This window comes from Crocodylus porosus, unplaced genomic scaffold, assembly GCF_001723895.1.
Source record: "Crocodylus porosus isolate Cpor-Errol unplaced genomic scaffold, CroPor_comp1, whole genome shotgun sequence".
Taxonomy (NCBI): domain Eukaryota; kingdom Metazoa; phylum Chordata; order Crocodylia; family Crocodylidae; genus Crocodylus; species Crocodylus porosus.
In genome coordinates, this window is record NW_017728907.1 from 22,311,859 (window position 1) to 22,331,189 (window position 19,331).

At 42.3% G+C, this 19,331-nt stretch overlaps 1 protein-coding gene across 2 annotated transcripts in view; it reads left to right on the top strand.

The window, feature by feature from the left end:
- SMG7 (SMG7, nonsense mediated mRNA decay factor) overlaps nucleotides 1-19,331 on the top strand; it is an 85,391-nt gene that overhangs the window by 60,583 nt on the left and 5,477 nt on the right. The window contains exons 14-20 of one of the 2 annotated variants that reach the window (XM_019530969.1): nucleotides 890-1,325; nucleotides 7,231-7,375; nucleotides 8,751-9,133; nucleotides 11,442-11,810; nucleotides 13,472-13,621; nucleotides 16,538-16,618; nucleotides 17,725-17,884. In XM_019530969.1, the coding sequence (XP_019386514.1) occupies nucleotides 890-1,325; nucleotides 7,231-7,375; nucleotides 8,751-9,133; nucleotides 11,442-11,810; nucleotides 13,472-13,621; nucleotides 16,538-16,618; nucleotides 17,725-17,884 (1,724 nt within the window). The remainder of the gene's footprint in view (nucleotides 1-889; nucleotides 1,326-7,230; nucleotides 7,376-8,750; nucleotides 9,134-11,441; nucleotides 11,811-13,471; nucleotides 13,622-16,537; nucleotides 16,619-17,724; nucleotides 17,885-19,331) is intronic. The other variant, XM_019530970.1, reaches the window with a different exon arrangement.

Consider the following 19,331-nt stretch of genomic DNA (forward strand, 5'->3'; position numbering starts at 1 on the left):
ATGGAAATGGTGATATATTCTAAAACATTTGCATGTGGTATTACTGTAGTGTCATGTAGTTTGCTGTTGACAGAATAGCGTGCAAATTTGTGGTGTTTGTGCTGGGCATTACTGAGACTTCCCAAATGTCTTAGATCAGGGGTTGGCAAAATATGGCCTGCAGGCTTTGCCTCTGCCTGAGTCCATGCTGCTGCTTCTCTCCTCTACATCCGATACTCTCCCTGACTGCGTGGTGCAGCTTCCAGCTGGTGAGAAGCTGTGCTGGGGCCAGGCAGCTGGAAGCTTTGCCCACAGTGCCACTTCTCCCTTGCCTTCCTGCCCTCCAGCTGCATTACAGGAGTGACAGAAGCATGGGAGCAGCTTCCAGCTGCCCAGCTCTGGCACAGCTCCCCACTTGTTGGTAGCTGGGTCCATGCCCTTGTTGGTGAACAGGGATCTGGGAGAAGTGGTAACTCCCAACTGCCTGGCCCTGTTGTAGCTACAAGGAAAGCCCTGCCCTGATCTGCTGCATAAATCCCCTGGCCTACATCAGGCTGGAGCTATGATATTCCAGCCCATGGCTTAAAAAGGTTGCCAGCCACTGTCTTAGATGATAAACTTATGAATTTTATCTTGGGTGTAGTGTCTAGTACAGTGGGGCTTTTGAATAATATAGCAGTACAGTTAAATAAGAGTGACAGCAATATGCATGGTGGTAGTGATTGGGCAGTAGGGTGTTGAGTCCATAATAAGTAATGCCTTCAGTCCACAAGATGTAAAGCAATCTAAATGAAGCTAGTGATGAAGCTTTCTGTTCACTCTCTATATGTCAGACCCTTATTAGTTTGGGAAAGTGGAATCTAGTGTCCAAATGATTATGAATGCTATCCAATTTCTTTTTGCGTTTTAGGCTGATTCAGTGTGAAAATGAGGTAGGAAAACTGCTGTTTTTGACAGAAATCCCTGAGTTATTACTAGAAGATCCTAGTGAAGCCAAAGAGAGTCTTGCCCTGCAAGAAACGTCCATTGCAGAATCACTGTCTGTAGATGGGAGCCCAGGACTCAAATCAGTTCTGTCCACTGGCAGAAGTCTAAATAGCAACTGTGATACAGGAGAAAAACCAATGGTCACATTTAAGGAGAACATTAAACCACGAGAAATGAACAGAGAACAAGGGCGTATCTATCCACTGAAAGATGTGAGTAGGGAAAGAAGAGACTTTAGCAAAGGAATAATAGCCAGTAAGAATGATGGAAAAAAGGACAACAACAAGAGGAAAAACGAGACCAAGAAATGCAGCTTGGAGAAGATGCAAGAGGCAGGAAAGCAGAATGTGGCAGTGCAGGTAAGTGTGCTCAGAATCAGAGGCTATTGCCTTACATTATGGTAAGGTGTTCAGGCCCTGTATGGGCCATCTTTTGTTTGTATGGTACAGTATATAGTAAAATGGTATCCTTATTGGAGCAGTAAATTACAGTTTCAGTGTAAATAATAAGTAATAAAATAAGATGATTAAGTGTAAGTGATTTCTGCCTTTTCCTGACAAGCCACAAAATTTTACTATTGGAGTTTGGGGGATCTGGGACAGGCATTGGAAGGTAACTTTGTATTCCATACCTTAGACAAGTGCTGTCCAACTTCTGAGAGGCTGAGGACTGTATGCTGTGTGCAGTGCATAGCAAATGTTCCTCCTCCACCCTTACTGAATGATGCCAGCACCTCCATAACTGTGTGGAGTTCACTGCTTCTGGAGGGGGGAGCTTTCACCCCATTTTTTGCCAGTGAACCCTGTGTCCAGAGACCAGAATGCTGATTTTTGGCAGCAAAAAATGGGGTTCAATTCTCCCTGAACAGTAGGAAACTGCAACTTTAGGAAACTGACTCCCAGAATACCTTGCAGTCTGTGTTACCCATTCTCTCTACTGGTTGCTTTCAGGAGCTAGAAATTGCAGGCTGGCAGGAGCAAGGTAAGCAGTAGCCCAGGGTTGAGGCACTCCCCTCCCTTTGTCCTGCCAGCACCTTTCCCTTTAGGTGGCACCTGGGGCATGTGCCCCATTTTCTCACCCCATGTTACACTACTTCAAGAGAACAGTAGGGGGAGTAGTGCTCAGACTAGGACCCCAAGGATTGTATGTGGCCCATGGGCTGCCAGTTAGATAGCCCTGCTTTAAACTGTAATTCTGTATGAAGTTCCTTGTTAAAAACTGCAGTTCTGGCTTAACAGTCCAACACCTCTTGTGTGCATAGTGCAAAATATGCAGTCTGTTAATACAATCTGTACTTGTAATGTTTGTACAGCTACTCCTCGCTTAACGTTGTAGTTACATTCTTGAAAAATGCAACTTTAAGCAAAATGATGTTAAGCGAATCCAGTTACATTACAGGAGTTACCTATTAGTAGGCAGTGGCCAAACAATGTTATAACCAAACATTGTGCAACTTTAAATAAGTATGTTCTCTAATAGATCAATGATGTAATAATGAAACAACGTTAACTGGAACAACATTAAGTCCCAGGAATTACCTGTACTGTTATATTCACTTAATGCAATGGAGTTACATGGGTGTATACGAGAACAAGTGGACCTGCAGAATCTTAGTGTGTCTTTCATGGGCCAATACATACGCTGACTGTCAGACGGCAGGATTGTTGATAGTGCTGGGAATCAGAAAAAATGTCCCCTTTATGTGTTGAATATCTCTGGTGTGCAGTCACTTTATGGAAATCACTGTAGAATTCCCTGTTCATTTTAGTGCTCCTCTCTAGAGAGCTTAATTTTCCAAAATCTCATACAGACCTAGAAAAAAAATCATGAGCCGTGTGTGTGGTGGGGCATGCTGTCTGGAAGGCATGTCTGTGTGTAAGGGGAGAGTACAGTGTCTGCCAGAGTTTTGGTGAAGCATCCTGATCCAAGTTTTTTGGAAACCATTGGTTTTATTTTGATTCTCAGTTTAGCAAATACTGTTGAGGTTTTATTTGTTCAGTGTTCTCCTACCTTGAGCACTGGCCTCAGCTGCTTTGACACCAGTTAAATCCTAGGTAGTGTTGGCGGCGGTTTTTTTTTGGTTTGTTCTTTTTATTTTTATTTTACTGACTACATGATTAGGATTAATTTTCAAATGAAAGAGATTCTTCATGTCACTCAAAAGCTTGTCTAAAATGATTCTAACTATGCAGTTGGTCCAATACAATATATTGCTCACAAAATTTCTTTCATCTTTCCTGGACCATGGTGGATACAATATCACTTCACCACAGGGGTGGGCAAAATGGTGGATCCAGCCAGTGACTGGACTCCAGTTTCAAACAGCCCCTGCCCATGTCGCTCTGGCCCCAGGAGACCCCAGGAGCAGTGGATCTGTGACAGCATGGTGCTGGTGTTTCCATGGAGATGCCCAAGCAGTGTTAGAAGGGCAAACAACTGGGCATGCAGCTGCTCCAGGGCCAGGATTTTGCAGAGGTGACAGCATGCTGGAGCCAGGGCAGAGCCACAATCTGTTGCCTGCATGTCCCTTGCCTGGGGTGTGCGGGCAGTAGATCGCAGCTCCGCCCCAGCTCCAGCCTGCACGTCTACCACTGCAAAGCCCTGGCCCTGGAGCAGCTTCCTGCCCAGCACTACCCCACCTATGCTGCTGCTTGGGCCAGTCTCCATGGAAACCCTGGCCCTGCTGCTCCTTGGGTCTCCATGGAAACCAGCTCAAGCAATGCATGCAGGGGCTGCTGGGAAATTGAGTCCATCGCAGGCCTTTTCTGGCCTGCAGGCCAGATTCCTGCCTCTGCTCCAACACTGTCATTGTTAAAATTGACTACTGGATACATTCACTACTTTGGTCACTGTGACATGATGGTTTAGGGTTTACTTACTAAGGACTGATGGATCTACCATGGAGTTACTTCATGCGTGTCTTTGGGACTCACAGCGTGACTTCAGCTAACTGGTGATCTGCTAATGTTTTTCTGGAATTTCCTCAAATGTGCAGTCTTAGGCAAAGTTTGAAGGCTTAATAGCTAAGCAGTGTTTCCTACTAGAAGCATACTCTTTAGGATAAGATAGAGAATTTGACCTGTAAGTTAGTTAAGGGTTTGGGTGCTGACTGCCTGAGGAAGGCCTTGTCATCTCTGCATTCCTCTGGCATTTTAATTCTAATAAGGGTTATTAGCAAATAGATAAAATAAAAACGAGATGATTTGTAAGATAAAAGATACAGTGGTATATTAAGGAACATATTTTTATTGTATGTATCGTTATAGTCAGGGATCTGGGTTTTCCATTAGCCATGGAAAAAATCATTAAAACCCATTTTTTCTCATTTTTAGGAGAAAAGCCCTGATTTTCTCCTTTAAAGGAGAAAAATATGGGAAATGGTGGGTTTCCCCTTGCAAACTGGCAGAGTTCCAGCCTGCAAGAGATCAGGGGGAGTAGGAGAAGGGTGATCAGCAGGGGGCACCATGTGCTGTACATACGTACACATGCATGTAGCCACCAGGCAGCCTGGACAACAGCTCTCCACAGGTAAGTTTTGGGGGGGAGGGGTGTAAAATTGAGGCCCCCATAGTGAGGGAGGGAGTTGGGCAGGGCTGGGGCTGCTTGCTGTCCAGCCAGGGTGGTGTGTGGGACTTGGGGCCAGATTTTTTTCCATGATAAAAAAACCCCAAAATCAAACACCAGAATTTATAATTTATGTTGTTATAGTGATTGAGGCACTGGTAGGCTTCCAGATTGCTTTTAAATTGTAACTATATCAATAAAATATTGTGTTCAGCTGATACCTATGTATATGTAATGGCATTTCATTTTAATTATGGATGTTGGGGGTTTTAATCAGAGAAGTTGTGATTTTTAAACTGAAAACCAGGATCCCTGGTTATAATATTTATGTAATGTTTTTATATGGTCTGTTTATATATCATTTATGTATTATATATGTATTATGTGTCTATATACATACATGAAATAGATACATATATACACAATGCATTATGTAAATGATGTGTGTGTAAAAATAATGTCACTTGTTCTGCTGAGGAAATTTTACCACCAGTCCCCATTTCTTTGTATTTGATATACTTCTAGCTTCTTCCTGTTGTATCTAAGATTTGTTTATATAAATAAATTTTAGGTGCAGTGTGGAAGCAGCTGGCAGTATCATCTTTTTCAGTTGAATGGGGGACTTGAATCTAGAATTTTTAAATCCAGGGGACTTAAATTTAAGGGTCTTGATTTTATTTTTGAAAAATAGAGACAATTTAAAATTGGGAGCATGGTCTTTGAGAACAGATTTGAAAATGTATTGCTGTTGCAGCTTTAAACATTATAATGAACTATAAATGTAAATTTAATTGTTCTGCAGGAAGGTTATCTTTGAACTGCTGTAAGCAAATCTGAAATGCTGAAAACTAAGGCCCTGATCCTGCAAACACTTGAGCAAATACATAATGACTCATGAACACCAGTTAAACTTACTGATGTGCTTCAAATTAAACATACATGAGTGTTTTATAACATGAAGTTAAAAAAAATATTAGCAGTTTTTATCTTAGTAGCATACAATCATAGTGAGATCTAAAATACCTAAATGGTGGAAGGATTACACTGACATTTTTTTAATAAAGTTGCAAACTCTTTAGAAACATGCAAGGCAAGATGGCAGAGGGGTATGTGTGTGTGTGTGGAGAACAGGAGCTTAAGTTTAGGTGTATAAATAGGAACTTGACCATTTTCAGTGGGGGATTTTGGAAATGCACCTGAGTCACTTTTGAATAGGAGTTTCATTTCAATCTGCAGGTGGTAATGAACTATAACTTAATCAAAGGGGGTAATCTCTGCTTAAAGAGTGAAAATGCTTAATCGGTGACTAAAATATGAAAGTGTTCTACCAGTTAGGAAACTAAAGAAACCAATAAAACCAAATTTACTATCTTTTAATACTTAAAGTGATAAAGCACTACAGAAAATAGAAATATTTCTAAAGTACCTTATTTTTTAACCCTTGACAGGAGAAGAACTCTATTTGATGAGAATATTGTAAGCCTCCTTATATACATAGTAAAAAAAGTAGGACAGTTTTTAATCATTCAAGTTGTTTACAAAATAAGATTATTATTTTTTAACTTTTATGGAAAATATTTTGGGGGATATTGAGACAATTCTGTGAATATTGCAAACAAAGTTGCAACAGTCTAAATATCTTTCACTGAGTCTCCCTTTTCTGCAGGAAAACTAAACAGATCATGTTCCTCACTGTATTTTGGTAAAGGTTGGCTCATATTTTAGACCTTTAATTAAACTGAAACATTTACCTGTTTTTTCTCCACCATGCAGGGTCACTTAGCAATTTGGGGAAAAACTGGTCAAGCTAAGCATAATTAGTAAATAGGAAAAATCAGGAAAAATAAAATACATCATAAAAATAACAGTTAATGGTACTTTTTAAAACAGACCCTTCAGTGTGCATGTTAATGCAGTTATTACATATTCAAATTCTTCTGTGTAAAGCAAGTATGCAGCCCCTTAACTTTTGTCATAAATCTTATAATTTATATAATTGTTCCACTGAACCCATGACATATTACAAAATTTGTTCCATTAAAAATAAGAAGAGCAAAAATAAGCTGAATATGAAATTGCACAAGATAATGTGCAGGTAGTAGGGGTAGTGAATAAAAAAAAAAAGGGGGAGGGCCTGAACTAGCAAAGTATGGGGAGCTGTCACATCATTTCAGGGTTTGTGTTGCATTATTTGAGTCATTTCATCCTTCACATGGTACGGGGCTTTGCCCAAATACTGCCTCAGAGTAGAGCAGTGGCTTGGGAAAAATATTGTAGCTTCAGTTCTGGACTGCATTTATGCTCATGCATGGTAAGTTACTGTTAGTAATGTAACACTTTTGTATGTGGAGACTATCTTATGTACTTTTCTATATGGCCTCCATCACTAAGATGTGGGTGTCTCTAGGCTTCAGTGGAAACTGCCTTAAAACCTCCTGTGAGATGAGGAATTACAGTTATCCCTGTTTCAAATGTGAGGAGCTGGAGCATAGAAAGGCCAAGTAACTTGCCCAAAATCACAGCGTAAGCAAGAAAGCGAACTTTGATCTCCCAAATTTTCATACCCTGGCTACTTGGGTATAATAAATATACCTTAGATAATCTCAGCCTTTCATTTTAGGGCTGAGTCTTGTTGTGGATAGTTGTGTAAAAAAACCTCTGTAATTTATCTTGCTTTTTTGTGATTCCTCTTTGGAATAGGTGAAATCTCAGACTGAGATGAGGAAGACTCCTGTGTCTGAAGCCAGGAAAACACCAGTAACTCAGACTCCAAGTCAGGCAAGCAATTCCCAGTTCATCCCCATTCACCACCCAGGAGCCTTTCCTCCACTTCCTAGCAGGCCAGGTAAATCAACTGATTCCCTTCTAAAGTACCATTTACTCTTGGCTGCCTAAGAAATTTGTGATAGAAAATAAGGAAGTATGTGTCAAGGCAGCAGGTATTTTTTTAAAATGCTCATTTCTAGGTTATGGAATTGACTGAAATTAAGAGGTAGAGCTGAACTGAAGCAAGGTAAGAAGTTCCTTACTTGAACTTTAATAGGTTATTTGATTTTTTTCCAGAATGAATCTCCATATCCATGAAGTCTGTAGTTTGCATAGAAATGTAGCATGTCTTAAGTTCTGCTGGTTAAGTACTTCTTGTCATGAGACTCTTTTATCTTGTTATACTCATTTTGTCATGTTTGGCCTAAGTAAAGTAACTTTAAAATCCTCTACATATTTAAAGTAGTGTGTATATATACAGGGTATAGTTGCTCTTTTGTCATAAACTACAGAAAATCAGCTCTGCACCTACTGTTTTTACATACTGGTTTCTACTGTAGTAAGTCTAGTGATAGCTTTCTAGTATATTATTTAAATATGTTTAATGACTATTGTTGCTGTTGATTTAGAATTCTTGTCCTTCTGCATTGTTGGATGGATCTTGCAGTATTAAATGCTGCACGTGTGCCCCTCTCTACATGTACCCAAGAAGCAGTTTTATACCCTACTTGTCACAAATGCTACAGCTGCCATTATGAACTGTAGCCTACTGAAGTGGGGGCAGAGAAAAAGATCCTTCAGTTGCTCATTAAATTTAACAGCTGAAAGTCTGGTTTGGGAGAGGAGCTTCAGACATTGTTCTTAGCTGCCTCAGGTAGTGTGAACTACAGGAAAAAGATCAGGCTTGCTGGGTTAAAGGTTTGGTTCTGTACCACTTACTTTTTTAGATAAATTAAGGCAGTGACTTGAGATCACGAGGGAAAGCTTATTATTATTATTATTATTACTTATCAGTGTCAAGGATTTGAGTGATTCAGGATAGGGCAGAATATATTGGATAAAGGAGTGTATCCAAGAAGTAGTACTTCAAAAAATGTCAGGAAGGTAAAAGAAAGAGAGAGAACAGAAACTAGGTTAATTTTAGGTTTGGTGAATTACAGGAATCTCCCATACTGATGCTGTTGATTTATATTCAATAACTAGATTGGTAGCTGAAGAAACTTTTAATAATGAAACTTTTCCCTAGTATTAGACTTCTCCCTGGCTTTTGAAAATGTGCAGAAGGGTTTATGGGGTCATTTTAAAGTCTTGTTCTTATGAAATGGTGGGTCAGTTTTACTGTAATTTAGTTTAAATGCAGAAAATGCAAAACATTTGTATCGTATGACAGAGCCTGTCATAGCAAGGAGTGTCCAATGGTTTAAAAGTGTGTTTCTTTTTTTTTCTCCTACAAGGATTCCCACCTCCAACGTATGTCGTTCCCCCTCCTGTGGCTTTCTCCATGAGCACAGGTTACACTTTCCCAGGTGGTGTTTCTGTCCCAGGAACCTTTCTTCAGCCTACAACTCACTCACCTGCAGGAAACCAGGTGCAAGGTGGGAAACAGTCCCACATTCCATACAGCCAGCAGCGGCCCTCTGGACCAGGGCCAATGAACCAGGGACCTCAACAGACACCACCGCCTTCCCAGCAATCCCTCTCATCCTTACCAGCTCAGGCAACAGCACAGTCTGCAAGCCAGCTTCAGGTTCAGGCTCTGACCCAGCAGCAGCAGTCCCCTACAAAAGCTGTTCAGGCGCTAGGGAAGAGTCCACCTCACCACTCTGGATTTCAGCAGGTAAATATCAAGGGGCACTTGTACATGTGACAAAATTGCCCTTTTATAGCGGTTTAAATGTGTCTATACATGTGCAGTGACACTGTAAACGACTTTGTTACATAGCAAACTAAAATGCATCCCCTTGTGTTTTAGTTTGCTACCCAACAAGTTGCAGCGATACATCCATCTGCGAGCCCTCCCACTGGGCTTCCAGTGCCCTATGCACTGTCCCCACTGCCTTCTCCAGCAGCCAGCACACCCAGCTTTTCCCTGAGGCAACACTGGGAGGTAGCAGGAAGATGGGTGGGTGTGCTGGCAGCTGGAGAAGGTGGCTGGGACGGTGCATGGAATGCTGGAAACCTGCCTGGGCTTGCAGAAGCTCAGGCTTGGCAGGCTTCCAGCATCCTATGCACCGTCCCTGTCACCTCCTCTAGCTGCCAGCACACCCAGCTGCCCTCCTGCCACCTTCCCGCACTGCCCCAGGGCCAAGCCATCCTGTTCCTGGGAAGTCGCAGGCAGTGGGGACAATGCATGATGCACTGGAAGCCCCAGTGGGAAGCAGCAAGGGACCTGATTTCCCTTCCCGGGCAGAGCTTGCCTGTGGCTGAGGGGGAGTGAGCTGCTGGCAGTGCCTGAGCTGTGTGGGGGGACCTGGTCCTTTCCTCCTGCGGTGAACAGCCCCGCAGGGCACCACTGCTGCAGAGGGAAAGACCAGGGCCCCATGCAGCTCAGAAATCAGCTGGTTGGCAGCTGGCTGTGGACAGGCTCTGCCTGGGGTGGGGGTTGAAACAGTGGGTTTTTAATTGTGACAATTAAAAACCTACCATTTCAATTTAGGGAGAGCAGAACCCCCATCATGTGTACAAGCAGCCATGGTCTTAGCTGTTTTACATAGTTATGAAAGGGAAAAATGCAGCTACCATTTAAGAGACAATCGTTATAGCCATGCTGATGTTTGGGCCTGAAAGCTTGCAAATAAAGAATTCTTTTGCAACTATCTAGTTGATCTAGTAAGAGATACTGCCAGTACCACAAGACTTTTGGTTGCCATTTAACAAATTGTGAAAGCCCAGGAACCTGAATTGCTTAGATGCTTTTGAAAAACCTGTCATGAGGCAATGCCCAAAATAGGACTGCAGCTCTAAAGTTCCCGTTTCTAAAAATGTTGACCATTTGTCTTCCCATAGAATCCTGGGCATGGGACTTTGTTTTGTGGACTTACAAGTCCCTAATTAAAGCCAACTAATGCAAGTTTGAAAAGCCTCCCATGGCAGAAGATGCGCTATATATTCTGCCTTCTGCATACAACTTGTTTTAGGCCCTCATAGGCAGCCAATTGCTTTCCTGTCTGAATAAAGAAATGGTTTTGGATCTGTACCCATGTCTATATCCTCCTATTTGTTCTTTTCATTTAAGCCACAGATTCAAAGACCCTGCGGATCAGATTCAGTCTGTGGGTCTCAAACCAACTCCACACACTGGACTGGCCTGGCACACTGGCTCTGGGACCAGATTGGGCCCACAGACTGCTCCTGTATGCTGGAGTCAGCATGCAGGGCCAGTCTGGCACAGGTACTGTGTGTAGTGCATTCCCAATGCCAACCCCTCATACCACATGCTGTACAAGTCCCAAACTGTGGCTGGTGTATGCTTCATGCTGCACAAGAAGCTGACCTGGGTGAGGAGCCCCGCACACTGCTTCTGGGATTGGTCTGGACAGGCCCATGCACCGGAAACAGCACCTAGGGACAGTCGGTTGTGATCCCCATATAGCATGCAGGGCTGGTCCAGGGAGCATGCTGCATGAATTGCCTGCATTGAATTGGCCCTGTGCGCTAGCTCAGGGGTGTGGGGCTGGTCTGTGGGTCCAGTCTGGCCTGCCAACCAACCCTGCAGCACTGTGGGCTAGATGATTTTTGACACCCCTAAGGTAAGCATATGTCACTGGTTCATTCCCATCCACTTGTTACACTTGCTCCATGCTCGCCAGCATACATATAGGTTTCAAAGTGCAACGAAAGGCCATGTTAAGGCACTGCTGAATCAGTACTTTGTCTGGAAGGGCATGAAGTAGTCAGACTGGAAGAGAGTGCTGATTCTTGGGAGCTGACTTAGAACTTGTGTAAGGACGTAGGGCATCTGAAGCAAATGCTTTCTGAGATTCTTACATTTTGATGCCAAGTGAGACATCAGCTCACTGAATGCAATAGAAAAATCTGTAATTGATTTGTCTTGCAAGGTTTGTACATGAAGATGGAAGTTAACTGAATGGCTTATATTAACATTTCTTTGCTTGTGCCTCCTAATGAAAGTGTGCCTCTCTTAGTATCCACAGACAGACTCATCAAAGCAGCTCTGGAGTCCTCCTCAAGTCCAAGGTTCATTGGGAAAGATGATGTCTGTAAAGCAGCCCTATTATATTCAGGCCCAGGACCCCCTAAAACTGTTTGAACAGTCATTACAGCCTCAAGTGATGCAGCAGCAGCCTCTAGAGAAAAAAATGAAGCCTTTCTCCATGGAGCCATATAACCAGAATCCCTCAGAAGTCAAGATGCCAGAATTTTACTGGGACTCCTCTTATGGCCTGGCTGATAATAGAGTGATGGCACAACAGAATAACATGGACCGCAGGGGGAAACGACAGCAAGGTGTCTTCCGTCCAGAGCAGGACACTGTGTCCAGGATGGCTTTTGAGGTAAGCATAAGATTTTATAAATTAAGATCAGTAAGGCTCTGATGTCCCTGAATGGGAAGTTCTAATTTCGGCCTATACTGTAGCAAGAGATGGATAAATATGGGGGGCATGTGGCCATCTGCCTAGCAGCAAGATCAGGGTATTGATATGACCACTACTGTATCTGCAACTTAACTAGTTGGACTGTGGGAGCAGGTTCTATGAAAATCTGGCTCAAGGTATTTTTAAGTCACACTCAGCATAAAGGTGTGACATTAATCTCTCTGCACTGCAAAACAAGATCTTTCCTGCTTGTTGGAAACTGGAAAATGTATATGACAGTTTGACTGGCAAAATGTTCACAACCCTCATGAAATAGATGCAGAGAATATCAGCGGACTACACCGAGGAAAAATTGTGCTTTATAGCAGTAGAGGACAAAAGAAAAATCTGTTCAGTTCTATGAAATATAATGGGACAAGTTTACAAAACTAAATTTAGTGCCTTGTGTGCCTTAACTACCTGATGTTATCCAGCATAGGGATGAAAATTAACCCCTCCCTCCCTCACAGCTTCAGTTTGCAAGGAAACCAAGCAGAGCAACAGCAAAAATGGATGTCTTGCTTCCCTAGCCCTCTACTTCGTTAAGTTATGTTACTATTACAGACAATGCAGTTAATTTTTTTATTCTATTTGCATCAGGCTTTATAAAGAACAGTTGAAGGTACAGATGCTTTTAGAAGCTTTTTATAAAGAAACTAAAGCAGGAGGCTTGTTTCTATTTTAAACCATGAGTTAGATAGACCTGTGTGTGTGTGTGTATGCACTAATGTTTTTTAAGAGGCCAGCTTAGCTCAGTAGCTGATCCTTAAAAGAGGAAAACCAGACAATATAAAGGACGCTACCTTATGCTCTGATATCAGATTTAGGTGGAACCAGTGCCTTTGACTGCCTCATCCCCAGCATGGAGATCTTAACCATGCTGCAAATTTGGATTTAACCACCACAGAATGAACAAAGATGTGCTACACAATGTACTTGTGGTTGTTCTGATAACTAGGCCAGGTGCGAAATGACTTTTGTTGCCTACTCCTTACTCATTGAAGATTTGTTTTTTGCCCAGTAGTGCATTGACTTGTGGACCTTAAGACTACTTCCATTAGTGATGGAAATGTTTCTTGCATAAAATAGACTCTCCAATAACAAAAAACCCACATCAACACACAGATATAACATTTATTAACAAGTTAAATCACTCATGGTTCAGCTGTCCAAAAAAGTCATGTTTTCCTATCAAAAAACGCTTCAGGTCCAGTTTGTCCTTTTTCTTTAAGACAAATCCCTTTGTCTCCAAGTGGTAGGTATTATAATGGAATGGGAAGCAAATTCTTCATACAAATTACAGAAAACTTACTTGATGGAAAGCTGCATCATTCTTTCCAATATATGTAAGGACAAGATTTTAGCTTTGCTATCAGCTTAACATTCTATCTCTGTTCCTCTTTTTCTTATTTCTTTCCTTTGTGTTGCACTGTGCTTGATTGTCTTGCACTCTTGCATGCCATCTATTTGCTCATAATAATCCTGTTTTCTGTATGCTCTTCTGTCTGGTCTGCTCTGTTTATTATGGTCTCGCTTCCTATTCCTTTGCTGTGTCTCACTGTGCTCATTTCTGTCACTAGGACCCCAAGAGCTCTCCTCTGCTTCCTCCGGACCTGTTAAAGAGTCTGGCTGCCTTGGAGGAGGAGGAGGAGCTGATTTTCTCTAATCCTCCTGATCTTTACCCAGCTCTGCTGGGGCCTCTCGCCTCTCTTCCTGGACGAAGCCTCTTTGTATGTATTTGACTTAATTCTGCTGCTTCTTGCTCTAATTCTAGATTTTTAAAAATTTTCTGTGAGGTGGTAAGATGCATGAAATTCCATGTTCCCTTGTTGAGCTTCTGAGAATCTAAACAAGCTGGTGGCTCACTGGCTCTGGATAAATGAGGAGGAAATGTAATGAATGAAATAGCTATTGATCTAATCCTGATCTCTTAGCTTGTTCCAAAATCAAAATAGCTGTTTTCTTTGTTTTTAAAATGAAGTTCACAGGAGAAACCTTTGATACAGCATCTGTAAAACCTTATCTTCCATAATTTAGATGAGATCAGAGATAATTCTAGAGCAGTAGTATCCAACCTTTTTGTCCTGTGGGCTGGATGGACAGTGCCTAGTCTGTTCATAGGCCAGATCAGGCTGTTAGGCCTTATACGGTGCACAGAGTAGACATAGCAGGGTCCAGTTTATCCTTATTGTGTGTGGGTGGGCAGGCAGCCTCACTCAGATTCAGCTTCTTATGGGGAGGGAAGGAGGGAGGGAGGTGTGGCTCAGCCCTGACAGGTTGTGCAGGACTTGATAAATTCGGTAGCAGGGGACTGCTTGCAGTATTGCCACTGCTTCCATGCTGCCAAACCTCCCAACTTATTGGGAGCCCTGCAGGTGGGATGCCTTGGCTCCATAGGCCATATTGATTCATGGGCCAGTTGTTGAGCGCCTTTTGTTCTAGGGTAAATGGGGGAGTGAACTGGAAGAATTGGTTATGGGAAAACACTGGTAAAACTAGCTTGTTACCCTGAAAGATTTTTATCCTTATTAAAGAATTATATGAAGTTTAAAAAACTCTCGTCTTTTAAATGCAAAAAAAATGCTGCTTAGAAAATAATTGGAACCTCCTTGGAACTTTTGATTTCAATCATAAGATTTGTACTTTACATAATCCTGAGTAACAGCAGCGCAGATGTAAACAAATTTGCACAAGACAATATGTGCTGTTTCAGAAGCTTCCTGGTGAAGCCTTCTTATTGCATTCAGGTTGATTCTTGCTGAGCAGTAGGGCAAGACCATCTCTCTCTCTTTTTTTTTTTTTTTTGACTGTCAGGTGTGTTGTATGGATGTGCAAACATGACATTTGTCTGACTTTATAAAATGTGATTTCAAAGTATCAAGTCAGTCCTGGCCAAGTTAAGTTTACAGGATTGTACCTGGTGGGGTTCACAATACAAGGGCCTAAATTCTAGGGACAAATACAAGGCTTCATAATACAAGGATCTAAATTCTAGGGATGAACCCAAGGCTTTCATTTTAAGTAAAAAAAAAAAAAAAAAACCAAAACCCAACAAGAAACAAACCACATTGTCTTGCATACAACATACCCCTGAAAGGGGTATGGTTTGGTTTTGTTGGTTTTTTTTAAAGCCAGAATGGAGAAAAGAATTTTCTAGTCATGGCTCCATAGAGCAGGGGCAGAGCCTTATCTTCAGCTGATTCACTCTCATTTTCCTGTTTAACTAAAGCTCAAACCCTAGCTGCTGTTTTGAAGATTGGTCTCCCTGAGTGGATCTGTGATTTAGAAAAGAGTTAAAGAATTTCTAAGGCTGTGAAATTAGAGCAACCAGGAGCAACTAGCTAGCAGACAGTAAAATTGCCCTAAGAATGGTTAGCTTGATTAGTGAAACATCAAGACCATTAAAAAGGAGAGATGATTGAAGAACAATGAGGCATTAAGTCAGTTTACTCCTTCAGCTGCCTGAATAGTAATGCAACACCTGCTGCACTGTGGAGCAGGAATCAAAGATGATTCTTCCAACCCTGGGCAGAAAATTAACTTCCCTGCTTAATACGCACACCCTGATTTTTGTTGGGCTTTTTTTGGGTAGGGAGGAGGGTGGGAAAGGTGTGTGTTACATGTGCTAACTCATAGTTTGCCTGCTGAGGGTTGTATACATATAAGATGGTTTGGACTGGGGTCACTAGTTTTAACTTTTGATTAAATGCCATTATGACTTGCATTATTCACTTCTGACTTGTACAGCCCAACTGGCTAAAAATAGATCTGTGTTCTTTCCTTGTCCCCAGTATGGGATCATCACACCAAAAAACCTAGGATCATTTTGTTCTTATTTATTATTTATTTATTTACCTCCTTGGTGATTTTAATTCTTGGAACTGAGTGAAAAATCTAGTGGAGTACTTGGCTGAGAAGTATAGAGTTAGGAATGATGAAAGGCTTAAAAGGGGGAGAGACACTCCAGGTTGACATGGGAGAGTCACTGTCCCTGTGAGAATTTGAGACCTTGACCATTCTTCCTCTTAATTCCATTCTGAGAACAAGAATATATGGACCACTAAAAATGGATAGAGCATGTGGACTTATTGCTGTAGGAGGGGTAAACATTTCTAGAGTAGCTAGAAAAGAACTGAATAATTTTGTAACAAATAGCACCACACTTGGCAGAGCTACATATAAAGTTTTACGTCTTCTGCCAGGGAGTAAGCTAGTCACCTCTAGAGGATCTACATAGAACTCTCCCAGTCTTGCTCTGTAAGTCTGCATTGTGCAATTTGGTTAGATTCCTTTTGGCAGAAATTTAGTTTCACAATACTTCCTCTGAGGACTCGGACTAGTCGAGGCCCAGGGCAAAATACCAGATTTAGTAGAACGTTGATCTGATCCAGACAGATCTTTTTAGAATTTGGTTGAGATTTTTACCTCTGACTTTGAAACTGCTGATGCTTCAGCATTATTTGGATTTCATTTACTGTTATGGGTTTGACAGACTAATGCAAGTATCAATATTCTGTCTTTTCCTGGATGTTAAAAAATATTTTTGAATGTTCTTGTGATAAACGTGTTTTTCGTAATGTACTTGTTTGCCCGTGTGTACTACATTACATATCTAACAGCATCTTTCCCTTTCTTGGTCTTTGAAGAAGTCCCTATTGGAAAAACCATCGGAGTTGATGTCTCAGTCATCTTCCTTCCTGTCCCTCACCGGCTTCTCTCTTAATCAGGTACGTAACTGGTGTATAAATCTGGTAAATAAACAAATATCTAGCTCCTCAGTGTTGGAAACGGTCATGGTTCTCTTGTAGAATAGTGGTGCTTACCATTTGAAGCTTGCTTCTGGGAAATGGGAGGTAAGCATAAGGAGATACATACAGGCTCTTCTCTTCCAGCTGTTCCTCCTTCCTCCACTTGATGCAGTGCAGGGTTTTCTCTGCTGGTTGTTCCTCCTCCTTCCCATCCCCTCTTCAAGCAGGCAAGCACTATAATAAAAAATTAGTTTATGAAATGGGGTGCTGCTCAATTTACAAAAATGATGGAGGGGTGCCTTGTGTCTAAAAAAGTTGAGAACTGCCACTCTAGATGAAAAGACGCACAAACTGGGAAGGAGTCTCAATGCAAATCTTATTCTCTGCAGGCAAGGCACGGGGGGTTTTTTGGTTTGTTTTTTTGCCTTTTTTAAATTTTTGTTTCTTAGTCATTTTGGTTCCCTTGCCTCAATTATTTCCCCTTTCAGTATTTTTGATGCCTAATTCTGCAGACCTATACTCAAAACTCTTGTTGGCTCCGGGTGTCTGACCTTAATAGGTACCCAGTATTGAACCTTCAGGGCAGGGATGGCCAACTGGCAGCACACATGCCACAAGTGGCACAGGCAGCCTCAGTGTGATACATGATAGATCAGGTAGGTGGCAAGGAACACAGCAGCAGCAGCTAGGGCAGAAAGTAGAAAGCAGAGTAGACTGGGCAGGGGAAAGGGTGTGGGGCTTACCTTTCTAGCACACCTACCAAAAAGTTGGCCCCCACTGTCTTTTCCCTCTCTTTTATCATTTCTTTATGCTGGGATGTTTCCCAAATAATGACTATGAATGTTCTCTTGGCAGAGATATTGTGGGCACTGTCCAGTTGTAGAAACCTAGTTACGATTGCAGTCTAGCTGGAAAAAACTTCCCCTTTAAATCAGTGTAATAAGAGTTCACATCAAATCGCAAAAAGTCTTGGTAAATATAAAAGTAGAGTTTGCTTGGTCTTGAAACCCACAAGTTTTTCTGTAGGCTTAATGTTTAAAATATACCTAGCACTCAGATTAAACTCACTTCTTTTAATCTTGTAGGAAAGATACCCAAATAACAGTATGTTCAATGAGGTATATGGGAAAAATATGAATACCAGCACAAAAGCAGAGGTCACTCCCTCAGTCACCCACCAGGAGACCTCACTATACTCTCTCTTTGAAGGGACACCTTGGTCTCCATCTCTTCCAGCCAGCTCAGGTAATAATGTTAATGTGGCTTCTTTCCTATTTCAGATCTTCCCATGGTAAGTCTTTAACAGTTTGCTTAAGTGTGACCTGTAAACAAAATGAGTTTTTTGCATCTTCAAAGATGACTTGAAATTCTTTTGCATTCCATCCTATGTCTGACTATGCATATCAGGTCTCTTAGATATTAATTTTTTAATAGAAAACTATGCATGTGATGTGAGAGAATGGAGATAGGACATCAAGAGCATACTTCCATTGTACAATACAGTAATTTGTACAGATACTTGAGTTACTATACTTCTTGTCATACCACATGTCCTTTTGCCCATAAATCAGCCCTCCAAAATTGAGGTTTGTCTTAATTGGAAAGCTGATTTTCTTTTTTGGAATAGAAGCATGGAGATGCTGTGCTGTAATGGCTGTTTTTTCTCTCTAGGCCAGCAAGCAACAGGGAAGGCCCTGTTCTACCCCCTCACAGCAGCTGCCAAGTTAGCAGAAACTTTTTGGCTAAGCAGCCAAAAGCTGCTGCCAATTCAACATAATCTGTCAGAGTGTTAACACTGTAGCCTTTGCTTGAAGCTACTGGTAAGCTGGCTGAGGGTGAGTGAGCTGCTGCATGCAGTCAGCTCCACCGTGACTGTTTTAAAAAAAAAAAAAAAAAAAAGAAAGAAAGAAAAAAAATCCTCTTTTTACATTCTGCCTTCTTAAACCACAGCGTACATCTTATTTGGGAGCATACATTATGTGGGAAAATACAGTAGTTTGGGTACCAGACCCAATAAAGCCATGCTAGTATGCCATTCCCCCTACCCTCAGGCTGTAATTGTTCTTGTTGAGAAGTGGGTTATATTTAGTGTGACCATATGTCCTGGATCAGCCAGGGCAGTCCCAGATTTTCCAGAGTGTGTGGGGCTATGGGCAGGGCCAGAGTAGTTGTTGGGATGCATTGGGAAGAATGGTGCCTTTTTTGCTGGCGCTGTGGGCTAGAGGTACTACATGGGCTCTGTCTGCCCCATGCTGACTTGCAGCTCTGGCCCCATCCCAGCGCCATGCGCTGCCAGGCCAGGCCATCATATTGCAGCCCTGATGCAGGTGGCCCGGCCTGGCCCAGCCCTACCCTAACCAGGGACAGGGATGCAAGGCTGGGGCTGGCTGTGTCCACTGGGCCCAGGGGTGCATGGCTAGGATGCAGGTGCTGAAACGGGGCCAAAGCTGTAAATCAGACAGAGCCTGCACAGCATCCCACCTGCAGCCCCAGCTCTGGTGAGAAAAGCATTGTGCTCCTGGCAGCTGCTCTAGCTCTGTGCACTGTCACATACTGCCCCAGCGCATGTACGTGTGTATGCAGACCCTGGCTGGGGTAGTCCTCCAGTAGGGGAGAGAGGGGAATAAACCCCGTCCCTGCTCCCTTTGCATCAGGGGGCCATGCATCTGGCCACACCCCCAACCCAGCTTGG